The sequence below is a fragment of the Xiphias gladius genome, chromosome 22, assembly GCF_016859285.1.
Source record: "Xiphias gladius isolate SHS-SW01 ecotype Sanya breed wild chromosome 22, ASM1685928v1, whole genome shotgun sequence".
NCBI classification, from domain to species: domain Eukaryota; kingdom Metazoa; phylum Chordata; class Actinopteri; order Istiophoriformes; family Xiphiidae; genus Xiphias; species Xiphias gladius.
Genome location: NC_053421.1, coordinates 8,147,179 through 8,163,027, shown reverse-complemented (window position 1 = coordinate 8,163,027; position 15,849 = coordinate 8,147,179). Strand labels below are relative to the sequence as shown.

Sequence of the window (15,849 nt, the reverse complement as noted above, 5' to 3'; positions counted from 1 at the left end):
TTACTTTAGAATTTAAATACAATTTTAATCTAAGCATGAATGTTAGTATTAGGTGCTATTGACAGGCAATGATAAAAAAAAATTGGTACTGTTGAAATAAACTTAACTTTGGGGTAGGGTTTCCAACTGCTCTTTTTCTCTCTCTCTCGATCACTCTTCTCTCTCTCTCTCTCTCTCTCTGTGTGTGTGTGTGTGTGTGTGTGTGTAAACGCGCATACACATCTACCTCGCACACTTCCCACCTCCCCCGGTGGGAACCCAGGGTGGAAGACATCATCAGGCGGTCCAGGAGGTTGCAGGAGCCGGTCGCGTCATCCCTGGATGGGCGGCGCACTGAAGGGAGGACGGAGGGTGTTTTCCAGCTTTAAAAGCACCGGAGCCGGCCCCTCTGACAGACGGCGCTGCGTCATCGACCTGGGGAGACTCTCGAAAACCTTCACTGGGCTGAAGAGAGCCAAACTCACCTCACTCACGGTCCCCTCGGCAGCTCCTACCTGCGCCGGTCTCCAGATCCATTAGCACAACATTTATCCCGGTTCACGTGGAGCGCGCAGTCCACCGCGTTGTGGTTCCACCTTGTGCAGTCGCTTTCCGTGAATTTTTTTGCGAACTATGCGTTTAATTAATGGTGTATGAAGTGAACCGAGTCTTGCAGTACTATCATCGCTGAAGGTGTTGCTTTTTTGCAGTCTCGCAACCGGAGAAAGTTGCGCTTCGCTTGTTGAATGCAGGATACCTTCTGCCTGAGCGTCAAATCCAAGTTCAGCTTTGGAGCAACAGGAGCGCGGACTCCAGTTTCTCACCTCTTTCGCCGCCAACATGAAGTCTGCAGAAGAAGGTAGAACATAATGCTCAAAGTTCGAATTAATTATCTAACAGGAGCTCAGACATGCATTTGCTTTCTTTGCTGTACCCATTTGATTTGCAGATGTGTTGCAATTAGGTACTGCAGCTAATGCAAACTGATAGGGACCTTGTGCACTACTGTAAAGTCTGCGCCAAGTGTCTGGTAAGCAGATAGTACAGCAATACAATCTGCTATTTTGTGAAATAAATAATACATACACCTGTAATTATCTGGGTACAAACTTGAGTAACTGTTAACTGACTGACAATATATCATTATTTGGTCACTTTAATAAATGGTTTCTAGTTATTAAAGGTGGAAAAAAAAACAAAGTTTAAGGAAACATCTGTAAATACTGCTTTAATACGACATTACTTTTTTAAAGACGCCACCAAAAAATGTAACATGGATGAATGCCACTCAAGTATATTGAGTGGCATGCACCCATTTTCCATCCACACCATTAGGTGTCTCCAGCTGTCCTTGCAGGTGCTTCTCATCAAGTCCAATGAATGTTGACGGGGGTTACACTGTTGCTGTCCCCTGCACTCCTCTTGATAAGAGGTTCATGTCAAATTCATATACTTTTTATGATATTAAAAATGAGGGGGATTGTCTAATTTCCCAATGCATTGGGGGATCAGAGGTCAGGGGTCAACTGTAGAGCAGCCCCGAGGAGTTGCAAAGGAGTCTATGCTTTGCTCAGGGACACCTCAGCATGAAGGATGATTCAGCCTGGGATTGCCACTGAGAGGAAGTTTGATTTTTTTTAAACTCTTTGATTCAGCATTTATGGTAGCAAAATTTGATTTGGTCCATCAGAAGTCAATGATAGTCTGTCTTGTCTTAATTTACAGAGTCTTCCAGTGATGAAGTCACTGCCTTTTTGTGGATTTTGAGAATTTCATTTTGTCTTTGAGGTTTTCAGATGGTCGGGTGCGGGCTATATTATTATTCATTTCAGTCCCCTCAGTACTAAGCCTTATAATTGGTAACAGACTTGTGTCTGTGTGTGTGTGTGTGAGTGAGAGAGACCGAAAGCTGTGATCTGTGCATTCGGGGATGCCGAGTAGCTTGCTTGACAAGGAGACATGCACAGCATAGCCACACACAGCCTCAGCAGTATGCTGAGGGCTGCTTTATTATCACACATAAACTCAGATGCATAGACACACTAGTGCACAAGCACACACAGACACACTCTACTGGTGTTTTGCCAGAGCCCATAGTCGGCCATGTGCAATAAGTGGCCCCAGGGTTCTTAGTTCCACAGGCTGCAGATGGGTTCTGTGGGCGACCACCTATCTCTCCCTGAGGTCACGTCAGTCTGAGCCCAGCCTAGACCACAGTCCCCGTCGATAAATCCATCCATTCTTTAGTCATGCTGGTTTGGTAGTCGGGAGAGGGTGTTTTGATCATGATGGCATCATTGAGAAAAATTGTGGAGCACAGAAAGAGCATGCTATAATCTGAGTGATAGTCAGTGTTTTCAAATTAGCCCTGCTTACACCGCATTTGAATGCATTGCAAACAATTGTAGAACCATTGCCTTGAGTGCAAGATTGAGTCATTTTAATATTTCTTTCATTTGTTTCACCCCACAAATTATGATCTGGTATAATTTTGTTAGCTCAGCAGATGTGATGCATATGACCTGGAAGAGCCAATTTTCAAGTTCATGCAGCACACAAGAGTGAAAGCTCCAGTGTGTTTGAGTGGGTTTTAGGAGTGAGGTATGTTGCGGCATAGTGCACTGATCACACACATGTTCAAAAGGAAAAAAATAACAGCTGCAACTCTGAGCAAAGTCAGTCAGGCCTGAAGTAAGGAGGTGTGTCTGACGGGTGGAGTGGGCAAGAGATTATCATCTGTTCAGCAATAAAAGAAGGTAAGCCAGAGGAGAAAAGCGTCAGAGGAGAGTGAGCTGATGGCATACTAGTTTTTATGTTGAAACTTAGTGTATAATCACTGGGGCAGAGATGCATTTCCAGCATAAACATTAAGAGCTTGATTTCATCTATGTGTCTGAGTACAGCCAAGGTTTCCAGAATATGAACCTGGGAGAGGTGGGTACTGAAGGGCAATGGAGGGTTTCTTTTCTATATTCTTAGATCATGAGGAAAATGACTCAAGTGGGTGTTTTTTTTTTGGAGTAAAAAGGCTGTAAAAAGGTCTGACATTTAGCATTCTCCAAGCCAAAAAACATGGCTTAAAAAAAAAGAATTAACTTTCTTAAGTCTCTGTTTTGTAGATATAATCATCAATTTCACAACACAAAAGGAAAAGCAAGATGTCAGATTGCATTGTCTGTAATATGATTGGTTATAAAAAGTTCTTGCCTATAAAAAAAATCCTAAGCCTCATTGAACTTAGTATATTGAACTTGTCTGATGCACATCACATAATCACCTCTGAAAATAGATTCTCATAAACTAATTTTAGACTGCTTACCCGCATATTATGTGGTGTGTGACAGATTCATCATTTCATGTGATGCACAGCATTGTGGTTAACAAATATAGCACGCTGCATCGAGGGGAATGCCCTTCACTGGGTTTCAGATTGAAATGATATTCATTCTGTGACCAATGTTACCCTGATTGACATTATCAATAAAAAGATGTGAGGTTTACAACTGTTGACACAGCAGCCAGCTGCTACAAGGCTAACTGAAGCGCATACCTGCCAGGCTATATATGCTTCCACTGACTGAACTTGTATGTCATTGCACTTGTCCGCCTTAGATTTCATTGTGTTCTTTTTTTGTGTGTGCCCTTTTGTTTGCGTGTGTGGCACTGTGTATCTGTGTGTAACCCTGTAGCGAGCTCTCTTTGTCTTAATCACAAGCTCAGAGCGATGCACGATTGCAGTCAGTTTTCCATAGGGGAGGGCCTAATTCACTCAGTGAGTGATGCAATCAATCAAATAAAGCATCCATCAGTGCTGCTGGTGGAATTCCTGTACAGTACATATGACAGCAGGATGTGCCAAATAGAGCCTTAGATGAACCGATCAAACAGAGTGGCTGTGCAACTTGCAACTACACAGCAACCACATACAGTAACTGCTTTGAGTTGATTGCTAAGCTTGATGTTTATAAGGAAGGGAGGCAGTCATTCGCTGCAAGACGTAGGTGAGGCTTGTGTAGTGGTATTGTTCTAAAATGTAATCAGAGTTAATCACCACCATAATGTAATGGTTCTGAACATATGCAGTGGTATGTAGTCGTGCACTATACTTCTCTACAGTTAAAATATATTTCCTTTTTTTCAGATGCATACAGCTACACACCAAATGTCAGCCTGTCCCTTCCATTGGGCATGGGAAACCCCTGTCTGGCCACCCAGTACCACACGTTACAGTCCAGCCCAGTCATCTCAGTTTCCTCTTGCCACCAGACAGGCTACAGCCTCCAAAATGATAACCATGCACCATCAGGCTATTACCTGCCCCACAGCCTGAGACCCAATGGGGCTCCAGCCCTGGAAAGCCCCCGTATTGAGATCACTGCCTACAGCCAGTACCCTGAGAATGAGGTAGAAGAGTGCAGCAGTGAGGACCACATCATCAAACGAGGCGTTAACTCCATCGTCACACTGACACTGCCCAATGCAGATGGCTACCGTGATCCCAGCTGCCTCAGCCCTGCGAGTAGCATCTCCTCACGCAGCTGTAACTCTGAGGCGTCCTCCTATGAGTCTGGCTTCTACAACTATGACAACTCCCCACAGAACTCCCCCTGGCAGTCTCCCTGCGTTTCTCCCAGAGGCTCATCCTCGCTTCTGTCCTGCCCACATGCCAGCGGCCTTGCAGGCTCCCCTCACCATTCGCCCTCCACCTCCCCTCAGATAGGAGCCATGGCTGAGGAAGGGTGGCCTGCTCAACCTCGTGGCTCCAGGCCTAACTCTCCTTCCTGCAGTGGAGGCAGTGGAGGCAACGGCGGAGGAGGTGGGGTGGGCAAGAGAAAGTACAGCTTCAATGGGGCCCCCTACCGTCAGACATCCTACTCACCCAACCAGTCTCCTACCCCCTCTCCACATGGCTCCCCCAGGGTCAGCGTTACAGATGAGAACTGGCTCGCCAACACCAACCAGTACACCAATTCTGCCATCGTGGCCGCCATCAACGCTCTAACCACAGACGGAGTGATAGACATGGGGGAGGGAATCCCAATCAAGACACGGAAGACGATGCTGGACCACTCACCCTCCATGAGCCTGAAGGTGGAGCCTGGTGGTGAGGAGCTCTGTCCAGATGGGGAGCTCTGCCATGAAGACTACCCCTCCCGACTGGCCCTCAAGAAGGAGAACTACTGTGGAGGATTCCTGGATGTTCCCCAGCATCCGTACTCCTGGTCTAAACCCAAGCCTTACCTCAGGTAGGTGGAGCTGCTCTTGCTTCTGTTGTGTCAAATGAGCTCAGTAGTCCTGTGCCAAATGTAATGATACAAATCCACAGGATGAAACACTTGTGACTTCAAAGATGATGAACTAGTCAGTGTAAAACCAACCCAGCAGTCTTCCCTCTAAATTGTTGTGAGAAGACAATGAAACAAAAACAAGTGTTTTCTTATTTAGACAGATTTATGGTTTCATAACAGTTCATCCAATAGCACCACTACTGTTGTTGTCTTTTTCGTTTCCACATTTAGTGTTATTTATATATTTCAAGGACAAGATTGTTTTAGTTTCTAATCTTCAAAGGCCATATCAAAAGGCAGAAATCCAAAAGTTGCATGCTCTTCACTTCCAAAAGAGTTCTCTTTGAAGATCAAAACTATTTCATAAATCATATTTCACAGAGAGAAGTTGCCCAGCGTGTGTGTGTGTGTGTGTGTGTGTGTATGTGTGTGTGTGTGCCACTGTTACTACAGCAACCTGCACACAAACATACAGGCACAGACACACACACACACATACAGTATACGCATGCACTCAGCTATGTCATTGATTTTTTTTACTTTTGAACAAGGTAAGCTTTTTCAATTTCAATTGTGTCCCTCGTGGAATTTTTTCCAAGCCAATAACACTCTTTCCTGTCGGAAATCAAGTGTTTGATTAAGATAGTGAGCAACAGGAAGTAATGGTGACAGGCCTGGCTGAAGGGGAAGCAGTCTGTGGGTTAATCAGGCAGCTCGCTGCCCTGGCCTGCCGCGCCATCAGCCCATCTCTTTCTGTGGAGCTAACGTGATGTCATGCACTGAATGGGCAGATAAAACCCTGCAGGGGGAAATCAGTTCGTTTTGGGTCAACAAACAGCCTGCAAGTTCCACAATGATGCCAGAGATTGGTTTCAGTTGAGCCACCCTTCAGGTCAGGGGTTTGCGTTTACCAGGCATCCGGCACAGAGAAATATTGTCTTGCACATGTTTGTTTTGGTTTAGATATCTCCACGGTGTTCACGTGGGAAGCTCTGAATCTCCATCTCAAGAACAATGATGTTAAGAGAGGCCAGCTGCAGCTCTTAGAAAGAGATATCTGCTCCAAGGCAGGGTGTGCTGCTGACCTTATTCCACTGTATAACTCCATTGTCTGCATTACTACTGTGGTTATGTTTTATTATTTTACAGTTATCAATTTGGAATCGTTCATAATTTATCAAAGAACAGTCTGAATGCCAGTTGATGTGAGATTTGTTTTTGTGCCCTAGAAATGTCTTTCCTCCCACTGTCACTTTCTTAACTCCCCGTTTCTGTTTCCACCTGTCACACCGTAATAAAAAACACACTGCTCTCTAACCAGGGCACATTTGTCTCTCATTTATTTTTCATATGAAGGGCCACTAATTATTACCCAGGCCCAAGGAATTACACACATCAGCAAATGACTTCAACTGATTAGATTATAGACCACGATGAAATGGAGAAGGATCAAGCCAGTTGGAATACACTAAAGTGTCCTAATTTGCTACTGCTATTTTAAAGCAAGTTTAAAACTTTTTGATCTACACTTCCTTGGCAGTGTCAAATCAAATATGACTTCAGTTGTAAGAAAAGAATAGAATAAAATAGTGGGAAAAAAACTGAAAGGACAGTCATTCTCCATGTTTTTATTCCAAGTAAACTGGAAATGTAAAACACAGAACTTCCTGTTTCTCAGGAAAAAATAACCAGACCATGAGTGTAAATCTTTCATGGACTAGATAAAAGTTAACTAGTTATTATATCAATAAGTGGTAGAGTAAAAGAGCTGATATTTTGTGTATTGTTACTTTATCCTAATAACAAGCAATGTGTCATGTTATTCCAGTCCATCTCTGCCAGCTCTTGACTGGCAGCTTCCGTCCTGCTCCGGCCCGTATAACCTACAGATCGAGGTGCAGCCAAAGTCCCACCACAGGGCCCACTATGAGACTGAAGGCAGCCGAGGTGCGGTGAAGGCGCTCTCTGGAGGACACCCTGTAGTACAGGTATGTCACCAGCAGTATATGCACAGCAATTTTTTACTGAATCAAATCTGTAAGACCTACTGTGGAAACTGCAGTTTACCAGAGACAAGGTTACTTTTGTGCGTTTAAACTGTGTAATAATTTGCTGTCATTACAGCATAAGTGGTAACAGGCTGACAAGTGCTCGCTGATTAATAGCTCTTTTTTCTGTCCAACAACAAATTAGTGACATGGATGAATGACTGTTGCAGACTTTATTATGTAGTCAAAGAGCAAAGTCAGCAAAGCCATGAAATTTATTTCATTTGTCTAGACTTTGATGATCTCTTGCTGTTTTTCTTTTTTAATATTTTAATTTCATTTCATTTTTTTGCCAATGAATCTTAAAATCGGATTTGAATGGTTACACTAAGTTGACTTTTGACCTAATTGATTTCCTTTCAAAACATTATTATCTGCAAAAATCTTACTGGACATTCTTGTGAAATTATATTAGACTCATATCGGATTAGCAAAAGAGTGAGATTTGAGCAGCCTGTCCCCATCTATTAAAGTTTGCATCAGAAATTTAGAAACCATTGTAAAAAGTAACTACAAGTAACTATATGTATGATATTCAATGTGACATCAGATTATTGTTGCAGACTTGTCGAGCTACTTATCTAGATTTTAAAAGGCTTCAAGCCTTTTTTATAACTTTTGATGGCAGCAGTGCAATATATCCACACCACAGTCTATGTTAGTGTACGTGCTTGTATGCTGTGTTATTGATGTTCCCTGAAGCCAGGAGTCAATCTACTGCTGCGAAGGTTGCCCTGACCAGCAGCAGCTCATGCTGACTCAATTAGTATAGAGCAGGACCATCGCCTCTCACTATTGTACTTGGCGAACACTTAAAGAGCACACGTCAGTCTCACCAGCCGCACAGCACAGAGCTCCTTTCTCTGCTACACTGTCATCACACTGCACTGACATCTTAGTTGACTCAAGGTGGGGATTTAGCGATGTGTGTGTGTCCTCAAGGTTGAGTGTCAGTTCGCCTGTAATGCAATCAATTCAAACTAAATCTGTATTTAAGCAAATAATGGCAGGGCATTCATCGGTGATAGTTTTGTTAAAGAATAAACTGAACAGAGAATAAACACCCAGAGAAAACATGTTTTTGGACCAATGCAGTTTCAGGTTGGTGTTCTACCCTTGTCACACACTAAGCATTAGATGTTAGCGCCACAGTTGTTTTGTAAATAGATGTTGTCAGCACATCCTGGTCTGCTCAACGTCGAACGCACTTGACAGCTGTTCGCCAGCGTAGTGTTATAAATAGGCCTGTCAACCTTCAGGTTTTCTCTGTAAATACAGGTAATTATTCCCCTTCATTACAAACCTTTGTATATCAACGTACGGGTGAATCAACCTTCTACCCTCACACCTCCCCATTATGCTCACCAGACTCAGCCTGCCATGCACAGCTGCAGCAGGTGACACTGGTTTGGATTTAGTTTATCCCACTTTCTGTCACTCCGGGGATGAGAGTGAAAAGTCATGAGTCAGCGTCCAATGTGTCTTTGCAATACACAGTGTTGTCCAGATTTAGATTGATGACTTGGGTTGTTTATTTCATACTACACAGGCACCGATTTATTGCTTTGTGAGGATATTTTAAAGTCTAGCTGTGTATGTCAAGCAATTATTAGTGAGTAGTAGTCATGGAGAAAATATGATGACAGCTGCTTTACCGTCACACCTCACCCACTAGCATTGCTCATATTTGACTCTTACTTTTTGGTGTGGAGTGATTTATGCTTCTTTATATGCAGTAAATTGGGATATCTGGAGGGTTTCATAATAAGGAAACCACTGGAAGCATAGCAGTTGTCAGAAAGATAAATCTATAAGGATTAGGCAATTGTGCACATGTTAGAGGTTAAAATATAGAAGAAGAGAATGTACTGTATCTTCAGGGAGTTTTTGCATAGTTAAGAGTGCCAAATATGTCATATATCTGAGTGTCTTACTCTTTATCGATGTCTTAGCCTTTGTCATAGTGTTGTGTGAAATTGTGTTGTTGTAATTTTGGAGGATAGGGCATTCTGTAGTCCCCAGTGCCCTGTGGTAATGAGTGGCAGGCGCTGGATGGGTGAGGTGCAGTCAAGGAGAATGAGTCAATAATGACACGGGGGCACGGGTGTAGGAAGCAGCTAAGGAAGTGTCTGTGTGTGTGTGTTTGTGCTTAAGACTGGATCGAGTAGAGAGAAAGAGAGAGAAGGGGCAGAGGGAGTCACCAGGCAGCTGGGGCTTGGCTCAGCTGCCCCTAGAGATGCTCTGTATCCTGCTGATTAGGGCCTGGGTGGCCCTGAGGTTGGCTGCTCATGGTGGTTGTGGGGGTGGTGGTGGATAGGAGTCAGAATCCCAGCGCCCATCGGACGCCACCTCCCCTTTCCACGCACCGGTGCCTCCCTCCCTCCCTGTGGGGCCTGAGGATGTCGCTCCCTAAGAACCATTCATCCTTCAACTATCTCCCAAACCCTCAGCAGCAGGCCTCCCTTGGTTCAGGCCCTGTCATACACAGCTCTATTGTTTTTTTGCTCATGGATGATCAGGCACACGCACAATGAGTGATGGTGACATATGTGTTGGAAAGCAGCACTGGATGAAAAAAACAGCAAGACAAAAAAAACATGAAGGGATATACTGTTTCCATAGCTTACCATGTCCCCCAGTGAGATGGCAACTGACAGATAGTCAAACCAAAATACTCAACCGCTCATTTACTGCTGTTGTCTTCTTATTCAGTAAAAAGCAGAGGTGTTCTCTTGGTATATACATAGGAAAGTTTAGCATCTCTATGGTCTGACATCATCGTAAGCTGAAGTAGATCAACCACAACACATTCAGTGCAGGATGGAGAGCTTGTGGGATGGGTGCGTGGGGAGAATGGAGTGTCTAAACTCCAGCCGCACACCAGTGAAAACCTCTAGATTATGGGTTACTTCGACTCATTACCCCTCTGCTGCTTGCACTGGCTCTCTACACTTCCTGTTCCAAATCTCATTCATTTATTCTGTACTTGCACTCCATCCCTCATTCCCCTCCTCTGCATCAATGGCCTTTTACCTTCCTTTCTCATGATTGGTCCACTTTGTGACCCCTGTGACTGCTTTTCCACTTTATTTACTGCAGCAGACCACAGGGCCATTAAGGGGATCTAGGGTACTCTATCGGCTCCTCTCACACTGTTCCAGATGCTCCCCTCTCTCACCACAGCTATGCCAAAACGTCTACAGGATGATTTTCATTACCGTGCTCAGGAAAACCAACAACCTGGTCTAACTTTACTCAGAATACTACCATGACATTGATTGATGGGTTTTCCAGGGGAGAACAGTGGGAAAAAAGTAAAATTGTGCCGGATTATTTTCATTGAGAATGTAGTGACCGAGGATGTGACCCAGCTCTGATCTGATATGTGGGTTGAGCTGAAGATGTTGCAAAGGCTTTCAGGTTCAGACTCAGCCGGGAAACACATGGACATCCGCCAAGCCCATGGTAACAGCAGAGAACGCCACCTGTGGAGGGTTAAACCTATCGACGAGTACGCAGCGCAGTCCTCCATATGGCTAGTTCATATAGATTAATGACTGGCCTATAGGGCTTCCTCCCTCACACATACAAAAACTCTCTCAACAACTCTGTCATTAAATCTCAAGCATGGTGTAATTTCAGCAGGATGTGGTCATCATCCCTATTAACGTGTGCATGACTTAATACCCATCTCCGTTCCCCTGCAACTGTATGCACATCAAATTTGTGGTATGGTTCCGAGGTGACGACATGAAAGACATCAGTAAACGTGTGCTTGGCTCTTTCGCATGTGCAGTTTTACCTTGGGATCCGGTGCTTGCTGGCTGCGTAATGTCCCAAAGAATACTCCTGATCTACAGTACCCTATACTGTAGCTGCTAATTTCTCATTAAATTTACTGCTGCCTGTTGTTTGATATTCAAAAGCCTTGGCGTACCATGTAGTGATGTTAGAACTTAGTCAGGGCTATTATTCATTGCCCAAAGAAGTATTTATGCAACTCTTAAATTGTGGTACTCCATCTGTGGGACTTCCCTTACACTGGTACTGGGCTACCACTAATTACGAGTTAATAACAAGTGGAAAAAATGGAGTGAAATGTGTATCTTTTTCACTGGTTTGAGGTAATAACCAGAGAGCCCAAGGATTTATGAAGTAAGTCACTGATGGTAGTGGTGCTACTGGGGGGGCACGGCAGTTGTCTGTGCATCATCTTACTCAAACTCTCTGTAGGTTTGGATGATTTTTCTTATGGCAGGCTGTGCTGGTAGCAAAGCCATTCTTTTTATATGGAATTTGGACCCTCACTGGTCTAGACATAGGGTAGTGCTTGAAACTATGCCCTCAATGACATAACACTAAAGTACTCAGTTCAACAAAAACTTTGAGGGATATAACTGTTTGGGTGCTTATAAAAGAAGCAGCCTTTGGAGCCATGGAAATGCAGCACATTAAAGGATTGCATATGTTGCCTTGTGCATTCAGTATGAGGCACTGGAGACATTAGCAGGGCAGGAGGGCGATAAAGTAAAGTCTGCAAGGAGAGACAACTTGGATGAGTGTACATTTAATTGGGTACAGCAAAGGCTGGCTGTGTGACTGTCAGCACTTGACAGAGAGGGGGGAGTATGATAATGGGAAAAAGCCTGAATCTGCTGTTGTAGTTCTCCTCCCCTGCTTCAGTCTCCCCCCTCCTCTGCTGCTTCCAGTCGTCTTCTGCTTCTCCTCTCCTCAATTCTCTGCGCCACGTGGACTTCTGCGAGTCATGACATTTCTCCAGGCAGTGATGAAATGAAATTACTGCAAAGGGATAGAAGGCAGCCCACTGCTGGCCTGTGGAGTGTATTCACACTCAATTTCTAGCCAGGCAAGACACTTCTAATTTACCAGCAAGTCATTATTAAACATTACATGCTCAAATCCTTTCTTTGAACTATTGGCCAGGTGCAGGCAGCAATGAGAATGTCACTATTTCCGAAGAGATCCTGAAGAGAAAATGTGCTATGAATATACAGCAAAATGAATATACACTAAAAATAAATATTAATCAGTTGAAAAACAACGTCCGTCATTATTTTATCACAACTGATCTATACTCATTGACGCAAATGAGAAAAGGAAAAAATAAAAATTGGGGCTGTATCCCAAAGACCGAAATTTCTATACTGATGATGGGTCTGCACTGGTCCAAAGGAGACAGGGAGATGAATGGTGTAAAGTGGTTGGGATGCACCCTCCTCTCCCTTTTTAGCTCGACCCCCCCCCCACATCATCACAACTGACCCAGACAATACAGCTGCATACAATTACACAATTAATGCATCAGCTGCCATATCCGCAATGTTTTACTTGAGCCCCAGCTATCAAAAATGGCTCGGGCAACAGTGGCTTGCGGTGTAAATGGATCTAGCTGACACAGTGGCAGAAGTTGGCACCCTGAAACAGCTGCAAATCAAGCCTCTATTCAAACTCGGTTTAGATTATCTCAAAATAAATACAGAGTACGTATGTCAGATAGGCTGCAGTTACAGCAAGGGAAGCTCATCTGGTCAAAATTAGTGGCTCTCTGGTCCAACCTCAAAGGCAGCATTAGACACAAATACGAAGCTTAGGTCACAGGTGTGTGGGAAGCCTCTGTCGTCGGCCCACACTTAAAGTTTACAACACTATCTTGACTTTTCTCCCCCAACTTATTTCCCCTTTGAGAATAGAATGAAGAAGTAAGTTTTGCACACTGCTTGTGGTGTGCATTTGAGTGAGCATCGCAGGAGTTTAGCAGAACCGAAGCGGGGGGGTCTTAGGTAGAGGGTCAAGGGTGCACATATGGTAAAAGAATCGAGGGAGGTCGCCCAAGGGGGACTAGACCGCCCTCCTTTGCTGCCGGGGAGACCAGCGTCACCAACAGGACTACCTGACCTCATTAATCACTTCCTCTCCTCCGTGAGGTCACTACGACTTTGAGTGAGGACACCACCATCATCATGCACTACCACAAGATGAGTGAAGGGATAAAGACCCCCCCTCCCTCTTCCCTCTCTTGCGGGCCCCCTTACAGCCACGTGGCGGCTGAGGTAATGGTTGGAGGTCACTGAGAAATCCAAAGAAGTCTGCTGAGGCAAAAGTGACAGACGACACTGCTTTTGTAGCGCGGCTGGCTGCGTTTTATTAAATCATAAGGAAACTTCATGCAATTTAATGCTCCGGTGTTTCAGATTTGTACCTCATGCTCCACCATAGCCCTCTCAAGAGTCAATACGCAAGTAACTGGTAGCATGTGTGGCTATGGATAATTACCTCTGGTGACACCATAAGTAAAATATAACAAGCAGAGCTGGGTCTGCTGGTGAGATCATTGCATAGATGAAGTGGTCCCTTGGGATACCAAGACTTCAAGAAGCTCCTGACCTCGGCCTAACTCACTGATGACTAGCATGTGTGACTAGCTCACAGGTCAAGACAGCTGCTAGAGACACTACGTGGAGGTGAAGAAGAAAATAGGACGGTTGGAAATGGAGATGAATGACAGCCATAGCTTATCCAATCCCTTTGCACTCCCTTGATGTCTGAATCAAAAAGCAAAGGCAGATAATCACTGGTGCTTAGCTTATTGAGACATATGGATATACAGTTTGCTCTATTTCCGTGACTAGTCATAACCTATTTTTATTCAACATAATTAATACTGAAAATTGTGGAACTGGGAAAAAAAGAACACATCCTCCACCTTGTCCCAAATCCAAACGATCTGTCATCAAGTACAGACCAAAGGCATTCAATCTTCCTGTTTATTATAAGGCCAGGCAACTTTTAACACAATATCCAGACAAATTTGTTCTCAAACCAAAGACATTAGGTGTCCATGACACTGTAGCATTAATTTCCACAGAATTCTAATGACGTAGCTCTCCAGTCCTCCACCAGTCTTCCTCTTCCTCACACCCCACCCTTGAAAACCCTCACAAAGGTAATTATAAACCCATTAATCAGATTATGTCATAGGTTACATGTGGTCTGCATTTTGTTATATGACTCAGTCTGTTAAATAACCAACAGGGGTCTTTTATTCCCATTCGATGGTACCATTATTTTCACTCGGACAGAGCTCAAAGAAAATTGGTCTGAAGCGATGTGCTGCTGTGTGCTGGGGTAACTCACCAATTTGTAGGATTCTTCTGGTGGACATGGCTTGTTGAGCCCTAGTCTCGAGACCCACTTGGTCAGGTCCACGGAGGTCCACTTGATGAGAAGTTGGTCCTCTCAGTTTTCTATGTACCAGATGGATTCTGCAGCTTCCTGAGAGTGTGTAGGTTTGGAGAGATTTCTAAGCACACACCAACATCCACCCATATGACCATTAGACTACTTTGGGCTGCAAAGAGAAAGCATATCCTGGGAGGTCTGCAGGGTAAGACTTCCACCAGAAATCCACATTTGGTTGGGAAATTATTCTGGTCAAACATCACTCACAAAGTATCAGTTGTCCTTCAACACACTTTGAAATTTGCAACCCTGTCTGCATGTTCATATTTTTGAGCCATTACACATTTAGTCAAATCATCAAATTTCGTTGCTTTAGACATTGTCAGAAAATGATCCAGGGATGCTGAATGTAAATTGGCGGTTTATACTTGAAGTGCTGTTGATCCCAAAGACAACAGTATTTTTCAAACTATGCATGGCCATGGAGTTTTTCTTCTCTTTTTTTAAAGATTTGATCTTTTTATTAGTTGAGCAGTTGCAGCTAATGGAGGCCTGCTAACGGAAATGGTAGTTGTTTGAAGTGGTGGTTCTGATACAGGAGTCTCTTTCATCACAGTGGGACACAGTCTGTGAGCTTTAATGGAAATCATAATGCATGTTCATAACTGCCCAAAGGCAAAGGGGCTGGATTCCGTCTGCATGCCAAATTCCATGAAGTTTTTTTGTGTTATTACCTATCACATTTGTGTGTAAAGTTTGCCAAACTACTTTTAAAAGGGATTTATACAGAAACATTTAATCCACTCTAAATTTATGTTGATACTCATCACAGAAAGATGGAAAAAACAGGAATTTGGACAATTAGTGTATTGAAAACATGTGCATGCCATGTTGTTTCCTTTTACTTACACAGAGGTTTTAATGTATGTTTTGTCAATGTCTAAATTCTGATTTCATCCTATAGATGCAACTCATATTCTTACAGGGAAGTTTGTATTAGCTCAATCATCAGTTTCATAAACTTTATAGACTGTGAGCATCATACGTTGAAGTAGACCTGAGATTATTGTCCTGGTTTCTTATTTTGTCGCTGTAGACTGCTTGCCTCTCTGTAGGCACTTTTTTAATAGCAATAGTGAGACTTTAATGAACACTGAAGTGATGGGAAGCCAGCCTCTCTATCAGCCTCCATATCTCTGTACCCAGGAGATCCGTACCCCAGGCAAACTCAGAGACATCAAAAAACTTTTTTCTTCACCCTCCCCTAAAGGAATGTAGAACTAGCTGAAAAAAGAACAGTAAAGACCACTGAAAAGGGTCTACAACCCAACTAA

The 15,849-nt window shown here is 43.7% G+C and overlaps 1 protein-coding gene across 1 annotated transcript in view; it reads left to right on the top strand.

Annotated features, from left to right (window-relative positions):
- Positions 1-277: 277 nt before the first annotated feature.
- LOC120784675 (nuclear factor of activated T-cells, cytoplasmic 1-like) overlaps positions 278-15,849 on the top strand; it is a 59,319-nt gene continuing 43,747 nt past the window's right edge. Inside the window, 4 exon segments of the mRNA XM_040118657.1 lie at positions 278-775; positions 777-838; positions 4,121-5,225; positions 7,096-7,255. Coding sequence (XP_039974591.1) covers positions 726-775; positions 777-838; positions 4,121-5,225; positions 7,096-7,255 — 1,377 coding nt within the window. The 5' untranslated portion in view covers positions 278-725.